This window comes from Danio rerio, chromosome 1 (genome assembly GCF_052040795.2).
Source record: "Danio rerio strain M-AB ecotype USA chromosome 1, GRCz13ab, whole genome shotgun sequence".
In the NCBI taxonomy this organism is placed as follows: domain Eukaryota; kingdom Metazoa; phylum Chordata; class Actinopteri; order Cypriniformes; family Danionidae; genus Danio; species Danio rerio.
The window spans coordinates 9,486,826-9,512,936 of record NC_141021.1 but is presented as its reverse complement, the minus strand read 5'-3'; the positions used below and the strand labels follow the sequence as shown (position 1 = coordinate 9,512,936).

The window sequence follows — 26,111 nt, the reverse complement described above, 5'->3', positions numbered from 1 at the left end:
TGTCGCGGATGCCGTCCTCTCTATTCTGCCGCCCTAGACACGGATATATTGCGAGAGGTGAGGGTAGTGTCGGGGATGCCGCCCTCTGTATTCTGCCGCCCTAGATGCAGATAAAACTAAGGGCGCGAGAAGTGAGGGTAGTGTCGGGGACGCCGCCCTCTCTATTCTGCCGCCCTAGGCAGCCTTAGAAGGTCACTGAGTCGCCTCTATGGACGCGCCGGCCCTGGCTATGACGTGGTTCGGCTGCAAGCAATCGGAATGTTGAAGCCCACCGCTTGAGAGGAGTCCAGAGAACACAGAGAACACAAGGGTTTGATTATTGCGGTCGCCGGATTTCCAATTATTTGCAGTGTTTTCTTACAGGAACATACATTTAAAAAGTTAGTGCATGGCGAGTTACTGATGTGCAATAATGTTTTTTTTTTTTTTTCCTAAAGTGGGAATCTCATACGACAATATATAACAGTTGCAGCTTCAGAATATTTCAGACATATGGACATATGGATAATTAAGTGAAGCAAAGCCACAACACATGCAACTTGATCCTCCATTGTTAAATGAATTTGATCAAAAGTGTGCAACATTTTCATGCTAATAAAGCATGTTTTATGCGGGAATGTAACCGATATGATATGCTGCAACGGCCCCTTTAAGTACGAGATCAATGTCGTGAATTTTGACGCTCTCGCCGCACAGTTAAAAATCAGGCGAGGGCTTTTACTTTTCTTGATTGCTTTTCAAAACAATGTGGTTGGGTTTACGTACGTTAATGGGTGGGCGGGTTAATCTGTGCTTTTTCAAATACTATTGGTTGGATTTAGGGAAGGGTGGGAACATCGGTCGGTTGGTTAATCAGTCAGTAAGTCAGTCGACAGCAGCCTCTGATGGATTTACGTGGGAACAGCCGTCACGAATGGCACTTGCGAAAGTAATTTGAGATCTGAAAAAGCGTACACAGCGGCCCTTGGTGAATTCTCGAAAACAAAACTGCCAAAAAGTAGCTCCTGTGATGTATTTTGCTCTCTTCAGAAATGTATATAGCGGTACATAATCAGAATGAGCCTGGGTTGGTTAAATTATTAGCTTTTACAAATTTAAGTGGATTGAACAACACAGGCTCATTGTGGATACGTACCTCTGTCTACATTTCTGGAGAGCGCAAATTATGTATCCAGAGGAACATCTGGCTGTATTATATCTTTAAAACGATTGCTACGGGGCGTTACGATGCCTCAGATGGCTTCTGTTCCTTTTTACACTACCAGCAGTTTTCCCAGTGGCTTGCCAAATACATCAGCGGACTTGGAACGTGGAGCCGAGTTGATCATGATGACAGGGTTTGAGTCCAGCAAAAGAGCCTTCTTCTTCTTCTTTTTTCTAGTGACACTATGGTCCTTGTAGAGCCTTGGCCTCTACAACCACTCCCCTCCAGCCTCCCGATCCAATGCTCAATAACTCCAAGCACACACACCTACATAGATTTTCTTCTATGTCATTTAACTACCTCTTCCATGGCCTGCCAGGATGTCTCCTTCCTTCCGGCTTTAGCTTGTACACGTTCCTAACAGCTTTGCTCAGGCAATCTCTCTAAGTGGCCCAGCCATCTTAACTGGTTCCTCTTTATTTCTGTGACCGGGCTTGGCTCACCATACAGGTCTGCCACTTCTGCATTAGTCTTTTCCAGTCATTCATCAAAAGAGCGGTTCTAGAAAGCAGCTAAAACAAAAGCAAAACAATTAAATAAATAAATAAAAAATCACGCAGCTGCAACGTTTTTTTCTTTTTCTAGGTTACTTTTGAAAATGCTATCGGTTGAGAATGGTGAGGGGAAGTGAGTAGGTCGGTCAGTCAGTCAGTCGACAGTAAGCTGGCCTGGTTGGCTGAAGTGTAAATTGCGCCCTCTGGTGGATTTATGCAAGAAGAGGTCACACAAGAGAAATTTGAGAGCTACACAGTGGCTTCTACTGGATTTGCAAAAACAAAAACTGCAATCAGCCACACCGCCGGTTACGCTTTTCGCTGTCCCCAGAAATGTAGACCTGGGTACTTATCCGCAATGAGCCTGGGTTGGGATTGAACATAAAACAATTAAGTTGTCCCAAAAAAACCTAATCAATTGTATTGTTTCAGCTCATTTTAAATAAGCAGTTTGAACAAACAATCATCATTTTTTGAGTGTGTCTGATTCAAAGGCGTTTTTACAGTTTTTATGCGTAAAATGTTTGCCGAGGACGTTCAGAGTGTGTGTGTACCTGAATGACCTGGATATTTCCTGGTGGAGTTGTTCTATTGTTCTCTCTCTGTGTGTTTTCTGTCTTTCAGAGGCCCTGCAGAGACCGTACTATGCAGACTACTCTCCAACACGCCTCTATATTCACACACTCTGCACCAGTCATTATCTGGACCTCTTCATCACCATCATCATCGCCATTAATGTACTCACAATGTCAATGGAGCACTACAGACAGCCCAAGGTTTGTTGGATCTCTCTCTCTCCCATTCACACACACTTGTACAACTATCTTTATGGGGACTTCCCATAGACATAATGATTCTTATATCGTAAAAACTGTATATTAAATTCCCTGAACCCAGTGTTTCTCAACCATGTTCCTGGAGGAGCACCAGCTCTGCACATTTCCGTGTCTTCTTAACCATACACAACTGGTTTCTATCATCAGCTCATTAGCAGAGACTTGAAAGACCTTTAATAGGTGTGACAGACAAAGAAACACTGCCTTAACCCATAGGTGTCAAACTCAGCTCCTGAAGCACAGCAGCTCTGCACAGTTAAGTTCCAACCCTAATTAAATACACTTGATCAAACTAATCCTTACTAGTCCTTCAGGCTTGTTTGAAACATACAGGTACTGTTAGTGTGTTGAAGCAGGGTTGAAACTAACAGAAATCATTGTGCATTTTTATTTTCTTATGTGTAAAAAAAAATGTAAATGTGTGAATTATAAGAACTTTTCCTTGTGGGGACTAAAAACTTTTCTCACAAGGTCAACATGTACGGATATTGCTATATTTGTTGGGACATTTGGTACCCACAATGTTAGTAATAGAAGGTCTACACTTGCATACATACAAACCTCTGCAGGCCAATGACACTAGCAATAGGTTTGATTGCAATGAATGCCAATGGTATATTAGAGTTTTTATTTAAGTCAACACATTATGACATATCAGTGCAGATGTAGTGCCTGTAATGTCTTGCATTGATGCATTTTAATGTAGATGTTAGTATGTTATTATTTTTGTAAGTATTTTCTGCTTTCTGTTATTCTGTTGTGTGTTTTATTCATTCTTATAATTTTTTAGAGACAGTCTTATTTTTAAAATATAATTATAAACTATCAAAAGCATTGTAAATTATTGCTTAATTATTCATTTTCTGACATTTCACAATTTAATGTCTTCAAAATTCCTAACAACAAATACAGTAAATTATCAGTTTTATTTATTATCAGTTTTCTGTTTAATCTTACAATAAAAAATAATACATATGCATATCTTTTAGATTTGAATGGAATAAAAACATTTACTTAAATAAAAAAAAAAAATATATATATATATATATATATATATATATATATATATATATATATATATATATATATATATATATATATATATATTATAATTCTGTTAAAATTAAAACCATTAAATTAGTTTTATTTACATTTTTTATGATACATTTTTATGCATTTTATGTTAAACAAAAAGAAAATTTGTTTTGAAATGACACTGACACAATAACACCTGAATCATACAAAAATATATAATTTTAAGATCAGTGTTTAATAATCCAGGTCTCTGACTGTGTGTGTCTGTGTTTCTCAGTATCTGGATGAAGGTCTGAAGTACTGCAACTATTTCTTCACACTGGTCTTTGTGATCGAGGCAGCACTCAAACTGGTTGCCTTTGGCTTCAGGAGGTTTTTCAAAGAGAGGTAAGGCGCCATCTTGTGGACATTATGGAGAAATGCAGCATTTTTCCCTGACAGTAAGTTGATTAATACCTTTTTGTTTTTTTACAATTCAGCACATGGAGATAAAAGCTGTCACTCTGTTGTGCCATATGGCATTACAGATTGCTCATCATAACTAATTGCATTAATATACAGTACAGTTTCTAGTGTTGGGAAAAGCAACAACTACAAGTATTATATTACATTCATATTGGGTGTTCAGGGTGTTCAGGTCAAGAAAAGAGTTGTGTTAAGTAGACCTGTGAACCTACACTAGTCTCACTGTTCAGTTCGGTTACGATTATTATGCCATCGATTCGGTTCAATTCGATATTTCGGTGCATCACGGTGCATTGGCGGTGCTATTCATACACAGTTTTATATTTTCTTCACAGCAGCATTTCTTGTATTAAAATGTATGAATATATGTATATTTATATATTATTTGTAATTCAATTTTGTCGTTTAATACAAACAGTCAGATAAATAAACTGTAACTTTAAACAAAACGAGCATTAAGCAAATAATATAAACAAATATAAATATCCAGCTCACTTTCTGATCCTTGTCTAGTTCTCTTACACCTCTTTTATTGGTCACACCCTCAACAAAAACGGTTGCGACTGGCTCTTGTGCGCTGCGCTCTTCACAGATGAGTGACACTGATAAGCAGCAGGCGGCAGCGGCAATCACAGCTGATGTATGATAGACACGGCGGAGAAAACTCTGCAGACACGCGCTCGTTTCTTTATCCAGAAGTAACGCTGTAAAACAGCTGAGAGGAGAAGAAAAGCCACGCCAGCAGGTCAAATGGGCCACTGTGTGTTTGTGTTTGTGTGTGTGTGTGTGTGTGTGTGTGTGTGTGTGTGTATGAGAGAGCGAGAGAAAGAGAAAGAGAGAGAGAGAAATGGAGTACTTTCATTCTCTCAATCTCAGTGAAATAGGAGCTTTTGTTGTATATGTCAGTGAAAGACTGATCCAGCAAACACACACAGTAAAATTGTGCACAGTTTATGAGTTTTAAGTAGTTACAGTGTTGTAAATACTCGCGATCGCCTCCCTCGCAACAGAGCGCATATGAGGTAAATGACGTCAGTAATAACCGGTTATGATTATTATTGAACCGATACCGAATTGTCCGCGTCTGCATCGCGGTGCACCGAAGAAACGATTAATTTTGACACCCCTAGTGTTAAGGCGCATTGTTGGCACGTTGCTATTTTGAGGAAATAAAATAGACTGCTCAATAGACCAGCTGAAAGCAGGTCTGAAATCCAGTGCAGAGCGCGTTACTTACTAAAATATTTTTTTTAATATTATTTTCTACATAAATGTAAAAACCACTTCCTCCATGCCTTCTTCATCACATCTAAATATAGAAACGATTTGCAAAGAAATCATCAGTCCAAGGCAAATTTAAAAGCCTTTATTAACATGGCTATTATTTAATAATTTTTTAAATTATAGCCATATTAGTAAATCGTTTTTAAATTTTTCACATACTTTCCGACTGCCTTGGACTGATGATTTTGTTGTTTGTCTTTTTAAATTCCTTATGCAAAGAGCACCAACACATTAACCACCCCAAAACCCTTTTTGTCTGATTTTGGGTTTATATAAAATGTTTTGCATTTGCAATCTGAATCAAACAATATATGCAAATGTGCTTTAGCATCAAAAATATTTTACAGCTTTCTTTTTCTTTCTTTTTCTTTCTTTTTATTGATGCTGGTTTACATTTACAAGTGGTCTGATCTGAAAGTAAGGACTGATGGTATCTGTGATGCAACCAATGACTGTAAAAAATATGGACGATGCGACAGCCCTTTTTCCCATTGAACGCCTTGAGGGCAAAACGCCTGCTTGACGGGCACAAACTGTCGCAAAAGACTGCTGAAATTGGAGCCTTGACATGCGCAGAAGGACTGTCTGATGGAGCCAGAGGAGGAGCCGCGAAAATGAGCGGAGTCTAGCTTCCAACCAAACGCTTTATGTAAAATCAACCACGCCCCCCGAACTTCTCAGCATGTGTTTGCTGTCATATTAACACAGATGGATGTAATAACGTTAACAAATATGAGGGTTTTATATATTCAATCGCACCAGCTCCGGACCGCAGCGCATAACCTACTCGCGGCGTCGCGGGCTGATTCCGGCTCGCATGCGGCAGCGCCGGCTCGCTCGGCCGCCGCATCTGGCTCGATTGACTCGGGCTGGAATCGGGTAGTGAGTCAATCACGATGACACGCCCAGCATTAAATTACTGCTAAAAACAAACTGTTTACAAAAATGAAGATCTGCACCTATTTCAGCACAATAACCAGTGCCTTAATCGACCAGAACCATCTTTCGGGACATTTTATTGTAAGTGTAATATTTTTTTTTATTTGGGCTCAAGTCTCCTTCATTAACACGGAGGAGACGGGCTTTATGACTTGTACTGCAGCCAGCCCCCAGGGGGCGATCTAACGGCCGAGACCTTCACTCAAACGCAGGCTTGCGGCACACTTGGATGCAACACTATCAGTGTCAAGCTCATCGAAATGAGCCTCAGTGAATCTATGAAACCTCCTAAAGATTGTTGCACGCAAATACTTCAAACATGTCTGTCACTTATTGAAAGCCTGTCACTCTGTCAGCATCTCACACTATACAGACACAAAAAAACTTGCGACCATGTTCTAATATCCTATCAACTCGCTATTTGAAGTGCCTATCATAAAGAAAGGTCACATGGTGTCATGAATAATAATGAAACAAGGCCTCCTCATAGGATAAGGCCATGTAGACTCATGAATAGTAATGAGACACTGCTGTGACATCATGTGAGGGTGAAAAATAGCCAGAAAGGTGCCTAAATTAAAAGCTTTTCTCTTTTTAAATGAAAAATATTAGGTGCTAACGTTGTTCCATCTTCAGTGCGCCTTTAAGCTTGCAAAGAACAGTATTTGTCTTTATCTAATTCTGTCTTTTTCTGTCAGGTGGAATCAGTTAGACTTGGCCATTGTTCTTCTCTCCATCATGGGCATCACGCTTGAGGAAATTGACCTGAATGCTTCTCTACCCATCAACCCGACCATCATCCGCATCATGAGGGTGCTGCGGATCGCCAGAGGTAATAAATACATGACCCTGAAGATGGGGAAATACTGCAGGATATAAGATGTGTCAAGACAGCAAAGAGGGTTTCAGTTTTCCTAGCACCTCTTATTGTAAGGGTAAATTTACAGATGGTTTATTCATTTTATTTAGTTTGAAGTCAGTGAGATAAACAGCGCTCAGCGTTATTGAGTACACCTCATTTTGAAAATGATTATTTTTATCCATGTCTTAGTCAATATAGATCATATTTTTGGTGCATTTAAACAAAACATATATATATATATATATATATATATATATATATATATATATATATATATATATATATATATATATATATATATAATATTCACTAACATATTTAGTAATGAAACGATAATATATTTAAAATCAAACTAAATAGTGCAAAAAGAAAAATGACAAACTACAAAATTTGATAGATTTTATTCCTCATGATTTTTTTTAAATTGCTCTATTTTTCCATAACCTATTCATTTAGGTGTACTCATTTTTGGACTGTTATCTTAAGTTATTTTGTTAGCTCTAGATTTGTCTTTGGTACTGACTAATCTAATGTATATGCACAATATAATATTGTAAAGCTTCCTAAAGGAAATATTTATTTGAAAGAGAGATCTATGAGGGGTGTACTCGTATATGCTAGGCAGTCTCTTTTATTCGTTTGTTATAAATAAATCATTCTAATTCACAAGGATGCATTGATCAAAAGTGACAGTAAATATATTTAAAATGCTACAAAAGTAGTTTTTAAGGAAATGTATATATTTTTTTTTTCATTACAAAAAAGAGGTGTAATAGTCTCCTTTTAAAAGCCTTTAGTTACTATGAGATTTGTGGTATGAATTTTCCTTTCAGTGTTGAAGCTCTTGAAGATGGCCACAGGAATGAGAGCACTTCTGGATACAGTAGTTCAAGCTTTACCGCAGGTCAGCATTTCTTATGTTTTGTGTAACACATTGTTGGGTAAACTACTTCAAAAAAGTCATTAACTACTAATTACATTATTAAAATTGTATTTACTTATTTAATTACATTGTCTGAAAAGTAACTTAATTACTCTAAGTAGTACTAAGGAATTAAGTTACTTGACTCAGTAGTTCTTAAAGTCCATAAAATCTTTTTTTTTTTATTAAACTTTTAATAATTAAAATTTGAGCTAAACAGAACCTTTAATTTTATTCAAAAGTGAACATTGTATGAATCAACACAAAACATATCAAAGTAATAACACTATAGTTCATACATACCATATACTATAAACAATTTCTGACTTATTTTTTAAGCATGTTCAGTCTCCTGATGAATGTAACCTTTTTTATTTGAAAAATAGTGATATATATTTAACTAAAGCGACGCAGTTGCGCAGTAGGTAGTGCTGTCGCCTCACAGCAAGAAGGTCGCTGGTTCGAGCCTCTGCATTTCTGTGTGGAGTTTGCATGTTTTCCCTGCGTTCGCGTGGGTTTCCTTCGGGTGCTCCGGTTTCCCCCAAAGTCCAAATACATGCGGTACAGGTGAATTGGGTAGGCTAAATTGTCCGTAGTGTATGAGTGTGTGTGTGGATGTTTCCCAGAGATGGGTTGCGGCTGGAAGGGCACCCGCTACGTAAAAGAACGTGCTGGAAAAGTTGGCAGTTCATTCCGCTGTGGTGACCCCGGATTAATAAAGGGACTAAGCTAAAAAGAAATTGAATGAATTAATATTTTGCTAAATATATTACAATAACAAAAAAATACAGTATATTTCCTCTAAATGCAAGGGTTGAATTTCTTTACTGTATTTAAGAGTAATCCATTATGTTAATTTTACAAGTGGAACGTAATCTAAATACAGTAACTAGTTACTTTGTACTTTTTTACTCCCTAAACTAGGGGTCACCAACATGAGTTGCCCGTGGGCCTGTTATAAAATTAGCTTACCATAGCACCACATACCAGTAAGCTGCATTTAATATTTTTGTAGCTATTCTTTTTTAATCACACTTGCATTGGTTGATATTTATCTGTTTTCATTAACATGATCAGTGTCTTCACATTTAATTATTAATAACATATAATTAAAAGTAAATTGAGCAAATTTGTTATTAGGAAGTGTGTATCAAACTGGTAGCCCTTTACATTAAACGATACCCAAGAAGTAGCTCTCAGTTTTCAAAAGGTTGGTGACCCCTGCCCTAAACTGACTGTATAGTATATGACTTGAGATGATATAAACAAGACTTTATTCTGCTGTCGTTCTCTGTGCAGGTTGGTAATCTGGGTCTGCTCTTTATGCTGCTGTTCTTCATCTATGCGGCACTGGGAGTCGAACTCTTCGGCAAACTTGGTAGGACTTTACTTTTCTTTTATTATACACTACATTTCAAAACTTTTTGATCAAGAAGATTTTAAATAATATTTAGGTTCCTCTGATGGCAAAGCTGGGGGCTCTGTTTAACACAATACAGAAAATGTGAACCGATCCAGTAAAAAAGCTAAATGATTATGTGGAATGTCTGATAATTTGCTACACTTTTAAATACTTCAAAAGTAGCACTGTACACCTCAAATTTAACCAAATCTGCAATGTAAACTACTGTATTACTCTGAAAACACAAAAGGCCATTTAACTATAAAGTCGGCATTGTTCTTGCATATTCTGGCTTTGTTTAATACACACATACACATCAAGCACACATAACGCTCATGGTTTTTACATTGTCTCCTGTATCACTATATATAAGCAGATCATTTCCATCAGGAATCAGAGCTAAACCATCACCAGCATTTTGGTGTATAATGTGAGAGAAACTGTTGTCTGTGTACACAAAGAAACTCAAGTAATTATGGCAGAAGTATAGACGAACATTTTTACGGTAGCATTTTTCAAAGTAATACAAAATAATAATTAAAGCTGCATTTTACACAGTTACACAATTGTTCTTTGTTGTTTTTTTTTTTTTTTAGGAATAGGACAGAACTTGCGAAAAAACTAATTTTCATAATTAGATATTAGTTTTTGGACTTTTATTTAAACATACAGTTGAAGTCCCCTTTAGCCCCCCTTTAAATATTTTTTTCTTTTTTAAATATTTCTCAAATTATGTTTAACAGAGCAAGGAAATTTTCACACTATGTCTGATAATATTTTTTCTTCTGGAAAAAGTCTTATTTGTTTTATTTCGGCTAGAATAAAAGCAGTTTTTAATTTTTTTAAAAGTCATTTTAAGGACAAAATTATTAGCCCCTTTAAGCTATTTTTTCCAGATTGTCTACAGAACAAACCATCGCTATACAATAACTTGCCTAATTACCCTAACCTCCCTAGTCGACCTAATTAACCTGGTTAAGCTTTTAAAATCACTTTAAGCTGTATAGAAGTGTCTTGATAAATATCTAGTCAAATATTATTTACTGTCATCATGACAAAGATAAAATCAATCAGTTATTAGAAATGAGTTATTAAAACTATTATAGTTAGAAATGTGTTGACAAAATCTTCTCTCTATTAAACAGAAATTGGGGGAAAAAATAAACAGGGGGGTAATAATTCAGGGGGGCTAATAATTCAGGGGGGCTAATAATTCTGACTTTAACTGTATATAAAATAAAGTGCAGAATATATATTTATTTAAAACAGTGCGGTAATTAAATGAAACATTTTAGAAAAACTCAAATGGATTTTATAGGCATTAAATAAATTTAATGCATTTTTACATCAATATATAAGTGCTTTATATTGTATAGTGTAGTTATTTTTTGCGCAGTGTTTTGAGATATGAATTATTAAATTCATTAACTTTGATTCAGATTGCACTGAGGAGAACCCCTGTGAGGGTTTGAGCAGACATGCCACATTTCAGAACTTCGGCATGGCTTTCCTTACTCTCTTCCGTGTTTCCACCGGAGACAACTGGAACGGCATCATGAAGGTATTTGCCAAATTGTGACATCACTCATCCTGCATCTTACAAATTAGACCAACACAGGCTTATTGTAAATATGTGCCCCTGTCTACATTTCTGGACACTGCAAATGATGTAGCCAAAGGTATGTCTGGCTGCATTTCATCTTTCAAACGAATGCTACGGCATAGTATGATGCCACATTCAGATTCTGTTCATTTTAGCTCTACCAGCTGACCATTTTCCTCTGTATGAACGGCTTTTCTGGTGCTACCAGTTTGCCCAGTAGCTCGCTCCATACATCTTCAGACTTGGAATGCACAGCAGAGTTGACCACGACGATGGGGTTCAAATCAGGCAAAGAACAGTTCCAGAAACAAGGTAAAACAAAAGCAAAAAATAAATAGATACAAACAACAGACTGAAAACGTGGTGAAGTCACAGCTTTTCTTTTACTAAATTGATTTTGAAAACACTATCGGTTGGGTTTAGGGAAGGGGGTGGGTGGATCAGTCATGGGTCAGCCATTCAGTCCACAGCAAGCTGGCCTCGTCGGCTGAAGTGTATTTTGCGCTTGGATTTGCAAAAACAAAAACTCCAAGCAAACGTACCTAAGGTTACGTATTTCACTGTCCCTAGAAATGTAGACCTGGGTAAGTATTCGCAATAAGCCTGGGTTGATTAAGAATGTTTTATCCAAGCTCTTAAAGGGATAGTTCACCCAAAAAGTAAACCTCTACCATCATTTACTTATTGTTCACTTGTTCAAAACCTATTTAAGTATCTTTCTTCTGTTAAAAACAAAAGAAGATACTGTGAAAAATGATAGAAAACTCATTGTCTTCCATTGTATTTTTTTTCCTACTATGGAAGACAGTTAGTGCCATCAACCATCACTCTTTAAAATACCTTCTTTTGTTTTCAACAGAAGGCAGATATTTAAATGGGTGTTGAATGAGCGGACAATGAGTAAATGATTGCAGATATTTCATTTTTGGGTGAACTATGCAAAACACGGCTCATGGGGAAAACGTACCCCTGCATACAATTTTTGAGAGTGTGAATTATGTAGCCTGAGCTATGTATGGCTGCATTTAGTCTTTAAAACGAATGCTACCGGGCGGTATCATGCCGCAGATGGCTTCTGTTTCTTTTCATGCTACCACATGACCTCTTACCTCCGTGTGGATGACTTCTCAGCTGTTACCATTTTGCCCAGTAGCTCACCATGTATGTTGGCAGACTTGAGACGCAGAGAAGAGTTGACCACAATTATGGAGTTCGAGTCTGGCAAAGAATAATTCCAGAAAGCAGGTAAAATAAAAGCAAAAAAGTCGGTCGGTCAGTCAGTCAGTCGACAGCGGCCTCTGGTGGATTTATGCGAGAACAGCAGGCGCGAATGAAAATTTGAGATCTAAAAAAGCGTACACAGCAGCCTCTGGTGGATTCGTGAAAAACAAAAACTGGGAAAAGCATACCTCCTGGGAAGTATTTCACGATATCCAGAAATGTTTATAGGGGTACATATCAATAATAAGCCTGGGTTGGAACTATCCCTTTAAGAGCTAAGATTAAACATCAATATTCAACAGAAGAAAGAAACTCTTAAAGGTTAAAACCACATGAGGTAGAGTTAATGAAATGTTTTGGGTGAACTGAGAATTTAAGCTAAATTAAAATCTCCCTAATGTCACTAAAAACCCAAAACTCAGATGTTTATGAGCCACAGGTTGCCAGAATGATTATCATCACTTTTTAAGCCTGAAATAACGCCGCTTGTTTGTGTATCTGTGTGTGTTTGTCTAGGATACCCTGCGGGAATGTAAAAATGACAAATGTCTGAGCTATCTCCCGCTTTTGTCGCCTCTGTACTTCGTGACGTTTGTGCTGATGGCTCAGTTTGTGCTGGTGAATGTGGTGGTCGCTGTGCTCATGAAACATTTGGAGGAGAGTAATATAGACGCCCGCGAGGAGGCGGAGATGGATGCAGAGTTGAAGCTGGAGCTTGAGGCAGGCCGCAGACAAAGCACCGCCTCTGTGGGAGGAGCCGCAGGGCTTGAGGGAACAGATGCTAAAATAGAGACACTCTCACATGATCAGGTAAGTTGAATTTGGAAATGAAAGAGAAATTTCTAATTTTGGGGGATACAATCTACAAATAAACATATTGTATAAACATATAAGTGTTCGCAGGGTCTTAAAAACTCTTATGTTTGCTAAAATATAGTGTTGTAGGCCTAAAATTATTTTAAACAGGTCTTAATTTTCCTATATTCCTATACCCAATCGGGCCGAAACCCACTAACCAATAATCCATCAAACCTTTTTATATATAAATACATTTTATTGCAAAAAGATACAAAAACCGCTGTTAGATATTTTTATAGAAAATTCTGAAAATTTAATTTCTTAATCAGGGAAAGAAAACTAAAGCAACTCATCCCTTTACATGATCTTCCATAAATACGGAACCTATTACAGAACTAACTGGGCTATTAGAAAAAACGCTTAGTGTTTTAGCCCTATAAAAGTCTAGAATTTCATTCATAATGGTCTTAAAGTGTCTTAAAAAGTATTCAACTTGACTTGGAGAAACCCCTAGAAACCCTGCATTAGCAATTTATAAATATCTCAAAATATTAAACCCTAAGTACTTGTGAAAATATTTAGACCAACAGAGAAATCTACAGCTTTTAGATAGCATTAAATTACATTCCATGCATTAAATTTTAAATACTCTAGCCACATTTTAACTTAAATATAATACTGTAATTGAAAAAAGAATAATAATGATAATACATTTTATTTGTATTGCACTTTTCCAACATACATGCAACTCAAAGTGCCTCACAAACAACAACAAAAAAGCATTAAAATAGACCACATAAACTTGTCACATACTCAGATAAAAGCATTCATGCACATAAAATATAAGCATATATCCACATGATCATGCACACAATAGTCCTTATATATGCAAGCACACATACACACATACACATAAACCTACAACAATATAGATAAAATGCATACACCTTAATAGCTTGTGTATTCATACGCAATTTTAAAAAGATGTGTCTTAACACGCTTTTTAAAAACATGAATACTAGGGGATTCTTTCTCTTCAAGAGGGAGACAGTTCCAAACATTTGGAGCATAATGGCTAAAAGAAGTGCCGCCAGATCGCATCAGGTTTGCAGAGAAAAAGTTCTAAAAGTCCAGCGCTAGCAGAGCGTAGCAAATGGTTTGGGTTATATTTTGATTAACAGTCGGAAATGTAGGAAGGTGTCATGTTGTGAAGTAGAATAGAATGTTTCTATTCCAATTAAATTATCTAAAATTTAGATGTAAAAATTGTCTAGTACTTTGAAAAATTGCACAAAATACAACATTTAAAAATAAATATCATAGGGACATAATGTTTGTGTGTGATAAAATTGTTTGATTTAAAATTGTTCTATATAATAACACATACACTCACCGGCCACTTTATTAGGTACACCTTACTAGTACCGGGTTGGACCCCTATTTGTCTTCAGAACTGCCTTAATCCTTTGTGGTGTAGATTCAACAAGGTACTGAAAATATTCCTGATATTTGGTCCATATTGACATAATAGCAACACGCAGTTGCAGCAGATTTGTCAGCTGCACATCCATCATGTGAATCTCCCATTCCATCACATCCCAAAGCTGCTCTAATAGATTGAGATATGGTGACTGTGGAGGCCATTTGAGTACAGAGAACTCATTGCAATGTTTAAGTAACCAGTCTGAGATGATTCGCGATTTGACATGACGCGTTATCCTGATGAAAGTAGCCATCAGAAGATGGATACACTGTGGTCATAAAGGAATGGACATGGTCAGCAACAATACTCAGGTAGGCTGTGGTGTTGACACGATGCTCAATTGTTGCTAATGGGCCCAAAGTGTGCCAAGAAAACATCCCCCATAACGTTACACCACCACCAGCCTGAACTGCTGATACAAGGTAGGATGGATCCATGCTTTCATGTTGTTGACGCCAAATTCTGAATCTAACATCCGAATGTTGCAGCAGAAATTGAGACTCATCAGACCAGGCAACATTTTTCCAGTCTTCCATTGTCCAGTTTTGGTGAGCCTGTGTGAATTGTAGCCTCGGTTTCCTGTTTTTAGCTGACAGGAGTGGCACCCGGTGTGGTCTTGTGCTGCTGTATTCCATCAGCCCCAAGGTTCAACATGTTGGGTGTTCAGAGATGCTCTTCTGCAGACCTCAGTTGTAACAAGTGGTTATTTGAGTTACTGTTGCCTTTCTATCAGCCTAAACCAGTCTGGCCATTCTCCTTTTGAACTCTAGCATCAACAAAGCATTTGTACCCACAGAACTGCCACTGGATATTTTCTCTTTTTCTGACCATTCTCTGTAAATCCTAGAGATGGTTGTGCGTGACAATCCGGTAGATCAACAGTTTCTGAAATACTCAGACCAGCCCATCTGGCACCAACAACCATATGTCACTTAAATCACCTTTCTTCTCCATTCTGATGCTCGGTTTGAACTGCAGCAGATTGTCTTGACCATGTCTACATGCCTAAATGGATTGAGTTGCTGCCAAGAGATTGGCTGATTAGAAATTTGCGTAAACAAACAGTTGAACAGGTGTACCTAATAAAGTGGCCGGTGAGTGTCATTTACTGTATGTACATGTAAAGTTTAACAAAGTTACTGTAAAGAAATGTATCAAAAACTCACACTTATTACACTTATTATTTTTCAGTTTGTCTTAACAGTCTTTATAATACTATATATACAATATGCACTGACCACATTATTGATGTTATTATAGATAGGCTTTGCATAATAAATATCTTTGCATGTTTTAAAGCGTTCCAGTGTCTTCAAGTTTGTTTTTAAGATGGGGCAGAAAGCATTATAGCTACAGCAGCCTTATCATAATCATTTGTTATTTTTGCAGGGAAAAGATCCCAATTATGGCAACTTCCTGACTGTCGGGAGGCCGTCTATATCACGCATGCTGTCCTTACCAAATGACAGCTACATGCTGTATCCTATTAAGCCGCTATATGGGTCCATTCATGAGAGATCCTCCAAACAGGACTGTACACTGCCAGGTGACAAACCCAAGCCAGTCTGTTCTGTTCATGCCTCACGCTTAGAGAAAGAATGTGATTTAAAGCAGCTTGTGTGTTCTTCAGGCTCGTCTCTGTCTCTCGGCACACAGCCCAGTGAAGACAGTGCAGTAATGCAGGTTCCTGGAGCTGCGTCTCAGACAAGCCTGGCCTCTGTTCCCGCTCCTCGTCCTCTAAATCAAAGAGCAAGAACTAGCAATGCCTTCAGAGGCCTGCGGAGACAGGTACTGCAATGAGGACTGTGTGTTTATATTAGAGACAACGTTAGATTCAATCATTTAGACAGCTGGCAGTTAAAACAAAATGCAAAATCTGCTGATAACATTTACATTTGTACAAAATTGTGAATGTTCTTACTTTCATTGCATCGTTCTTAAATCAGGCTGAGCAACAGGAACATCAGATTTTACACAAACATATTCTGCTCTAATTGCATTAATGCTGTAAAATGTTTTGAAATTCATTACCGTGGTTATGCCAATAATAGAAGTGCACTTTAAGCTGAGTACTAGTATCTTGCAAGTGAAATGATATGTGCTGTCATCATGGAAAAGACAAAATAAATAGTTTTTTTTAGATATTAGAGTAACACTTTAGTTTAAGTAACAATTCACACCATTTACTACTGGCTTATTATCTTCCTATTATTAAGATAATATCTGTTTATTAGCACTTATAAAATATGATCTTATTTTTGGTCTTAAGTGGCCTTAAATACTATGTAATTGAATCATAAAATAAGTTTAGTGTACTTTCTGTTGCTCTTAAGGTGGGATATGGGTAGATTTCAGGATACTATGGGTCTGGTTGTATGGGTAAGTTTAAGGGTGGGTTAAGATGTAAAGGGTGTCATTATAATTATAGATGTGATTACAGAAATTGATTACTGATGTAATTATATGCTGGTATTTGATCAACATAAAATCATGTATTTACACAATAATTACATTGTAATAAATGATACATTTCAGTGAGCATATTAGTTAAGAACACTTAATATAAAGTGGGGCCGGTTTTTAATTGCGTGAATTGTGCTTTAAAATAAAGTGTGACCGAAATTAGTTATTTACCATTATGTTAAAAAATTGTTGAATACATTTCTTCTCCATTAAAAAGCACTTGGGAAATATTTGAAAAAGAATTCAGAGTTCATAGAAGATTTATATATTTATACAGTACTATGCAAAAGTCTTAGACCACTACTATTTTCATTTAAAAAAATTATTTAAAAATGGTTTAAAGTCGGTTAAGGTTATTTCTATATTTTTCTGTAGCATGCTAGTTTGAAATATTAATTTACATTTCCAGACATTATTTTTGTCATTAATTGTAAATATACAGTGAAATCATTGTCTGACAACAGCCAGTGCTCCACACAGAGATCTGATCTGATCATTGTCCAGTCTGTCTAGCATGAAAAAACAGAACAAACTGAGACAAACTATATCCAGAAGAACTTTGGCTTATTTTATGTTTTTTTTTTCTTTTAATGTCTTTTTATTTGACTTATGTACAGCACTTTGGTCAGTCTTGTGATGGTTTTTAAATGTGCTCTATAAATAAATGAACTTGAACTTTAAAAACCGATGTAAATGGAAATGTCATTTAATATTTCAAACTGACATGCCACAGAAAAATGTAGAAACAACTGACTTTAAACCTTTTCTTGGTGAAAATACTAGTGGCCTAAAACTTTTTGCACAACACTTTATCTTTATAATCTGACTCTAAAACAAAATATTACAAGTGAATGTGTATAATGAACCAATTTTGAATGCATATATTTCTATTCCAAACTTGCAGCAAGCAATAAAGAGCGATTCCATTGACTCCACCTACGCTGACTCCAGAGACGCCTTACAAATCCCCAGCAAGCCCTGCTCAAGCGATAATCTTCATCTCAAAGTCCCCAGCGTTCCCATCGGCGGCAGATCAGCCCCCTGTTCACCCCAGACCTCCCCTCCTCCTCCCCTCCGCAACCGGACCGCCAGCGTACAAACAAACAGACATGTGTACAGCCAGCGCAGCATCCCCTGCCGACAAACTGCCATCAAACCACATCCAGATGCGGCTGTCCGACTCAACACCAACAGAAGAGCGTCCCGCCACAGTTTGTCCCCTCACCACCCATCCCTCTCTTCCGACACCCAGTCTCAGGATTCATTGCATGTTGGAGCGCCCCGCCATCAGGATACTAGTCTACGGAAGTACAACAGCATGGAAAACAATGGCTTCCTATCTCAACCCCAAATCCCACGACGACACTCGACGCACGGAGAGGAGTTACGTCTTCAACAGGATCCATCATCATCATCATCATCATCATCCCATACGCCCAAAAAGGATAAAATGAGTCCGCCGTGCATCTCCATTGAGCCTCCCGCTGAATCTGAGGTTGTCAGTCAGGAGTGCTCCTCAGTCCTGCGGCGACGGACTCCATCATTTGACTCGGCTCTTCCACGTGAGTCCTTAGATCTTCCGGACGTCCAGGACGAGCCTCATTTGCCTAGTCGTTTGCCCCTCCCACAGTTCTCCTTTGACCAATCGGATGTTAGTTCCCTGAGCAGCCTGTCAGAGCTGCTTTCGGATAGTGACCAGTCCACGCACTCGATTGCCCACGAGAGCCGCTCTGGGTTTGCGGGAGACGCAGCGCACAGTCCACTCAGGAAGAAGGTCTTGGTCAGAATGGCCAGCACTAGGGATCCGGGAAATGATGATTCGCTTGCCTAGTCGCCCGCTTTCCCGATCCGCCTCTTTTTTTCTGATTGGACGAGGGAGGCGTAGGCAAAAGTATGCAAATGTGTTTCTGATGGAACTGATGTTTCCTTGCCTGATCATATTGATTGGGGAACTTTTGTTAGTGTTCGTCACGCACATCGATATTTGTGACGTTTTACGTGAAAACTCCATCACAGAATCCATGTTGCATCGTGGAATATAATTACTGCACACGATGGCGCAGGTTTAACCCTCATGTGCTTTGTAAAGCCTGCAGTATGTCAGAAACATTTTTTTTTAAATTATTAGTGAGTATCTTCGGCTCAGTTGGCGTTTCTGTGTGGAGTTTGCATGTTTTCCCTGCGTTCGCATGTGTTTCCTCCGGGTGCTCCGGTTTCCCCCACAGTCCAAAGACATGTGGTACAGCTGAATTGGGTAGGCTAAATTGTCCGTAGTTTATGTGTGTGTGTGTGAACGTGTGTGTGGATGTTTCCCAGAGATGGGTTGTGGCTGGAAGGGCATCCGTTGTGTAAAAATGTGCTGGATAAGTTGGCGGTTCATTCCGCTGTGGCGACCCTGGATTAATAAAGGAACTAAGCCGACAGGAAAATGAATAAATGAATGAATGATTAGTGAGTGTCATATTTGACCAGTGTTTCCCAATCCTGTTCCTAAAGGCACACCTACAGTACACATTTTCAACCTCTTTCTAGTCAAACACACCTAAATCAATCATCAGAGCATTAGAAGAGACTCCAAAACCTGAAATGAATGGGTCAGATGAGGGACACATCCAAAATATGTACTGTTGGTGTGCCTCCAGGAACAGGGTTGGGAAACACTGTATTTGACTATAATATGAGATCGTAGAACATGAAGCCCATACACGTGGAGAAGAAAAATATTCAGAAACAAAAATGACTGAAACTGAGCACAAAATGCAGTTCAAGGAAAAAATGAAGAGACCATTCTCTGGATTTATTCATGATCAAGTTATGTGTTTGAGTAAAATAGTGTTTTTGTTTTATTCAAATTCTACTGATGACTTTATTTCAAATTTAACGTAAAAATGTTCATTATGTTCAGTTATTTCACACATTCATTCATTCACTTTTCTTCAGCTTAGCCTCTGATTTATCAGAGCTCACAATAGCGGAATGAACCACCAACTATTCCAGCAAATGTTTTATGCAGCAGATGCCCTTCCCAGTACTGGGAAACACCCATACCCACTCACTCACACGCAATGGGCCCGTAGCCAGCCTGGTGAAAGGGGTGAATTTTTCTATCAAAAAGTAAACCTATTTGCAGTTATTCGCCTCATTTTTTTACTCAATTATGAGATTTAAATACTGCATTTAGGTGACATTTTAAGCTCTATTTTTAGCTGAAATAGCTTGTGTTATGGTTATCATAACCACACTTTTTGATGTAGCAAACCTGTTTCCTAAATATTAAGAATATGACATTTATTTTTAAAATACAAATGTATTGCATCATATATCAATGGAAAAAGCTTTAAATGAAAAAACTGTTGCCTATTGTCATTAATTAGGCAAATAACAAACTGGCCAGCACATCCAACTTTCCACAGTAAGAATTTGGCCATTTGAGTAATACAAAATTCAAACATAATAATATTAATTCATAATAATAATGATAATAATTTAGAGCTTCACAGTTTTCTAGCCTTTCTTATAAAAGAGCTTCACACCTTTTAGCTTGGTCATGTTTTCTTTCAAGAATAAGGTTCAAAATTTAGAATAAAATTATTTGTCAAATGTTTCCTTTATTTAAAAACAATACAGTAGCGAAAGATGACCTCACTTATGTCAGATGTTTTTTTGCCCAGCTGGATGTTGGACTCATGAAAAATAATTGTTTGATTTGGCCAAAACTGATTAACTGAAGTCACACCAGGACTCTGCTTGTTCTTTTTCAAAGGGTTATTTTGACTATTTATGATGGCATAGCTGTCAAAACAGGACCAATGAGGTCATGTATGGGACAAATTCTGGACATTTGTCAGTAAGGGGTGGGTCTTCCGGGTCTGGCTATGGGCCTGTTCATACACTATGGCCGGTTTAGTTCATCCAATTCACCTATGTTGCCAACTTTGGACTGTGAGGGAAACCGAAGAACCTAGAAGAAACCCATTACAGCATGGGGAGAACATGCAAACTCCCTTTAGAAGTGCCAATTGGTCCAGTCGGGACTTGACCCAGTGACCTTCTTGCTGTGAGGCGACAGTGCACGGAGGCCACCGTGCCAGCTTATTTCAGACATATTTAACATAACAATGTTTTAGCTTTAGAAGAAATCAGTATTTGAAGAAATAATCCTGATTTTCAATCTTAACAATCATTTTTTATTCCGACCAATTGTCATTTTCTTTAGACAAATGCTCTAAAGCAGGGGTGTCGAAACTCAGGTCCTAGAGGGCCGGTGTCCTTCATATTTTAGTTTCAACCCCAATTAACCACACCTGAATCAGCTAATCAAGCTTTTTCTAGGTATACTAAAAACATCCAGGCAGGTGTGTTAAAGGAAGTTGGAGCTAAACTATGCAGGACACTGGCCCTCCAGAACCGAGTTTGGACATCCCTGCTCTAAAGGATCATGTTAATTGGAAATTTGGAAGTGAAGTGTCATCAGACATCTATACATTGTAAACCAATGCTATAGGTTTTACACAATTCTTTTACAAATGATTAAGTTAACTTAATGTTTTCATGTTCAATCAAAAAAAAAAAAACAATTGTCTCAAAAAAAACTCAAGAGTTGTGTTGATTCAGCTCATTTTAAATAAGTAGTTTGAACAAGCAGCAAAAATAGTTTTTTTGAGTGTATAATAAAACAAAAATGTTATGTTTTATTCGAACCCAAACTGTTTTTATTAACAGATTGACCCCAAACAGTCAGAAACATTACTGTACAAGATAATGAGCAGCAGTCTGATATAAAACAATATACTGATGTTCAAAATATATGGAAGACAATGAATTAATTATAAAAAAATAAGCTTGTGCCAGAACATGAGGGTTAAATGTGAGCGCCGTTTATCTCATTTTTCCAACAACCCCTTAGATCATATGGTTAATTAACTTTAAATCATACCCTAATTGTAACACCCTATTGTCTTACAGAATATACGACACATAGAGATATTTTAGCTGAGACATGCATGTTTCATAACGCAGATTGTGTAGCTGAATGAATGAAGTGGTCATTGTATATATGTGTGGCATGTGCTATTTTCGTAAAAGGGTTGGAGTTTTTCATGTTGTTGGCCTTCAGGAAGAAACAGCGTTAACGGAATGTTCCGGGTTCAAGTTCTACATCTGTGCTTCAGGTATTAACACACAACACAATTATGTTTGTGAAAGCACTGTGTGTACAGTGATGAAGTGGACGTCTATGGGGAAAATCTTTGCTTTAGGATTGAAAAGTATAATTGTTTTAGAACTGTTTTTAATTACAAAATATTACCAACTATCTCAGTTTATACTTTAGATGATATTACGTCAAATTGTAAAACTAAACATATAATCACACTGAATGCAGGGTTTAATTAATTAATTATTTAATTGAACAAATTAGTAATTTTCATTCATTCATTTTCCTTCGGCCTCCCTTTATTCATCAGGGGTCGCCACAGCGGAATGAACCGCCAATTTGTCCAGCACATGTTTTACACAGCAGATGCCCTTCCAGCTGCAGCCCAGTACTGGGAAACATCCGTACTCTCATTCACACTCATACGGCCAATTTGGTTGATTCAATTCACCTATAGCGCATGTGTTTGGCCTGGGGGGGGAACTGGAACACCCGAAGGAAACCCACGCCAACACGGGGAGAACATGCAAACTCGAGTGTGTTAGCACTGTCCCCTCACAGCAAGAAGGTTGCTGGTTTGAGCGATGGCTAGGTCAGTTGGCATTTCTGTGTGGAGTTTGCATGTTCTCGTGTTGGTGTGGGTTTCCTCCGGGTGCTCTAGTGTCCCCCACAGTCCTGTATGCGCTATAGGTGAATTGAGTAAACTAAATTAGCTGTAGTGTATGAGTGTGCATGTGAATGGGTGTTTCCCAGTACTGGGTTGAGGCTGGAAGGGCATCCACTGTGTAATACATATACCAGAATAGCTGGCAGTTCATTCCGCTGTGGAGCCTCTTGATAAATAAGGGACTAAGCTAGAGGTCTGCATTCCCAGGACCTGACCAGATTTCTTGTGGCGTGGGAATAAATTTTCGAATAAAGCGCGGGAGCGGTCGGTAACTGGTTTCATTTTGGAAGTGAGCGGGCGCTCCCTACTCCCGAGCGAGCGAGCACGCGTATGTTTGTGTGTGAATGAGACAGCGTGATGCTGCGTTTAGCTTGTTTGTTGCTGTCTGTATGTGTGTGCGAATGAGAGAGAGAGCTTTGTGTTGTATGTGTGTGAATGAGAGAGAGGCGGCGGATAAAAAATGGGGTGTGTCGGGCAGCGGGACAACAAACGCTGAATATAAGCAGGAGTGGTCGGGTTCGGGCTAAACCTGGCGGGAGCGGGCGGGATTCAAAATTTTGTCCTGCGCAGATCTCTAGACTAAAGGAAAATGAATTAATGAAGCTGTGATCCTTAAATATATTTGAATATATCATTCAATGATTCTTGTTCTAAATATGCCTGACAAGATTTTTAGTAAAAACATTTGGTCTCTTTGACCCACTAATGAATAATAGGAACAATTGCAGAAAAGCACTTCTTAACAAGCTGTTTAGCACAAATGTGCATTTTAAATTTACTGTAACATTTCCCCCTAGACGTCCATTATAGGAGACTTACTGTAAACACATTTTGTTGTTTTTATTCAATTGGGAAGTTAAAATTATTTTGGGTAGAGACTATCATTAAACGAACACAGAAAAAACAAATGGAAGTATTTTTTCTTCTTAACTGTATTTCAATAATATACTTTATGTACATTTTTGATCAACCCATTTTATATTTTCCATACACAAGCACAGAAACTTTCAAAGAAATAAGATGGCATGAGTGCTTGCACTTTTCATTTGGATTGATCGTACTTATATTTTGGCTCATCAATTAATGCCAATAATATGCAGACAATAAGTGTCTGGGTCCAGAAGTTAAAAAAAAGGGAATAAACATAGTAAACCTTTTCTACACAATTGAAAAATACCAATTGTGAGCTCTGATGTTGTGAATTGTTTTGGAAATGCAGTTGTATATGGTTAATTTGCATCATTCAACTATTTAAAAGAGTAACGTTCAACAACAGGATTTTTGCAGGAAAAACTACATCACCCATGATGCTGTGCAGAAATTCCACCAATCAGAATCATTCTGAGAATTGTTAAATGTGCCAAATGAGAAATGTGCTAAAAGATATCTTTAGCTCCACCCACTCCAATGAAGCACAGCAAATAATCGATTGTCCCTACACTCTTACGAAAAAATATGTAATTATTTGCATATTGCAAAACCTTTAAAATGAATTTAAATGTATTCATCATGTTTCATATGACTGTGTCATTCGCAATGCTTCATGTGATTGTAGTTTTTTTTCTGCATTAAGGCTCTTAAGTGCACAGTTTTTGTCTGATTTTCATATACTTTGCTTTTACTCAAAGTTTGCGATGTTGTGTTGCTCTTCATAGCTGGTGTTTTTTTGTTCGTGGCTCATAACAAAGTATTTTTAAAATCCCTATGAGGAATATGAATGGGAAAAAGATGTGAATAGGCACTCTATAGAATAGCATCAATATTATTTACATTCTTGTCAATGTTCCAGGCTTTACAGGATTTTGTTTAATGGATGTGTCATTTCCTCACATAAAGTAAGAGTGTATCAAAATTTCCTTTCGCATGAAAAGCCAAATACAGGCTTTCCACCCTTAACCCGGGGTTAGCAGCTTTTTTTACCTCAGGTTTTATGTACATACATTAATCATTTTTTCTTCAAGGAATTCTTGAGGGTTGGTTTAAAAAAAAAAGCTGCACAAATCTTGTCAGCATTTTTAATGTTACATTTTCATTGAGCATCAAGTTGGCATATTATGATGATTTCTGGAGGATCGTGTGACACTAGCCATGTTTCCATCCAAAGATGCTAATTAAATTTATGCACAAAACTGGAATTCTCCATAAACATTTGCGAATAAAATTTCCATCCAACGAGTCCAAGAGATCAAAATCATCGCTTCCTGATTAACTGGCACCAAATATCAAAAGAAAATGCAAGTTGCTGCATTAAGAGAAGGCCTTTTTGTATATAATAACTTACGTCATAGAACATAGATGAACCCAGTGTTCATCTATATGAACCCTGCAAAAAAGTCCACAGTTTGTCATATCCTTATTGAATCATCTTCACTCGCACGTTATGGAAGATTTCTCATATATAACATTTAAAAATGTTTGGACCTCATCGTCCACCCAAACATACCTGCCCCTTTCCGCCATTTTTGTTATTACATGATCTACTAAAGCAAAAAATTACATGACTTTTTTCTTCTTCGTGGTTTTAAATTAGCAGTTGGCATACAACTTTGAGGTGCATTTCCGCCACCTACTGGTTAGGAGAGTGTATAACCAGTGACATTTCTACCAACTTATTCTTATTTAGATTCTATTACATAAACCTAATAAAATCCCTAAGAAACATTAGTAATGCTTTCAACCTTTTATCTCCTACTCCACTACCTAAAATAATGTTAATTACAATAACCATTATCGTCATATTCCATTCACTCCTATATAATGGACATTTCTTTACCATACTTGTCAACATTGGTATGTGAAAATAAGGAATAAGCCCACCATAAAATCCCCCAAAAATCGACATCTTTAGATGTTAATAATATAATTATGTGTATATGGATGTTCAAACACGCACCCAACGCCCAGAGTTTCCACGGTTGCTCTGCTTCAAATTGGATGTACAGAATGCGTTTGGAAATCAGCGTATATTTATCACTATGGAGCGCGTCAGCTAACAGTAAACTACATAAACTGACTGTTTTGCATAGGGTTGCATAGGAGGGGCCCCAGCATCTGTAATGAAAAGGAAAGGTGATCCCGCCGTTTTTATATTTATTTAAAAGTGTTTTCACGCTTAAGTAAAACAAAAGCAGAGTACAGATTCACATTTAAGAGGAAAGGGTGTCCCCTGGTGGTTTGGCGGTATGGATAGGAAGGATAAGCTCTTTAATGTTTATTGCCACCCTTCATAGAAAGATTGAAAATACGGGAGAAAACAGGAAAATACCTTCACGGGATGA

At 37.6% G+C, this 26,111-nt stretch overlaps 1 protein-coding gene across 4 annotated transcripts in view; it reads left to right on the top strand.

The window, feature by feature from the left end:
- cacna1hb (calcium voltage-gated channel subunit alpha1 Hb) overlaps positions 1-20,397 on the top strand; it is a 184,317-nt gene extending 163,920 nt beyond the window's left edge. For 3 of the 4 annotated variants that reach the window (XM_087236664.1, XM_087236665.1, XM_087236666.1), the window contains exons 26-35: positions 2,323-2,474; positions 3,847-3,956; positions 6,956-7,089; positions 7,953-8,023; positions 9,341-9,419; positions 10,883-11,004; positions 12,784-13,077; positions 15,938-16,094; positions 16,179-16,336; positions 17,916-20,397. In XM_087236664.1, coding sequence (XP_087092790.1) covers positions 2,323-2,474; positions 3,847-3,956; positions 6,956-7,089; positions 7,953-8,023; positions 9,341-9,419; positions 10,883-11,004; positions 12,784-13,077; positions 15,938-16,094; positions 16,179-16,336; positions 17,916-18,842 — 2,204 coding nt within the window. In that variant the 3' untranslated portion in view covers positions 18,843-20,397. The remainder of the gene's footprint in view (positions 1-2,322; positions 2,475-3,846; positions 3,957-6,955; positions 7,090-7,952; positions 8,024-9,340; positions 9,420-10,882; positions 11,005-12,783; positions 13,078-15,937; positions 16,095-16,178; positions 16,337-17,915) is intronic. The other variant, XR_015476168.1, reaches the window with a different exon arrangement.
- The last annotated feature ends 5,714 nt before the right edge of the window (positions 20,398-26,111 follow it).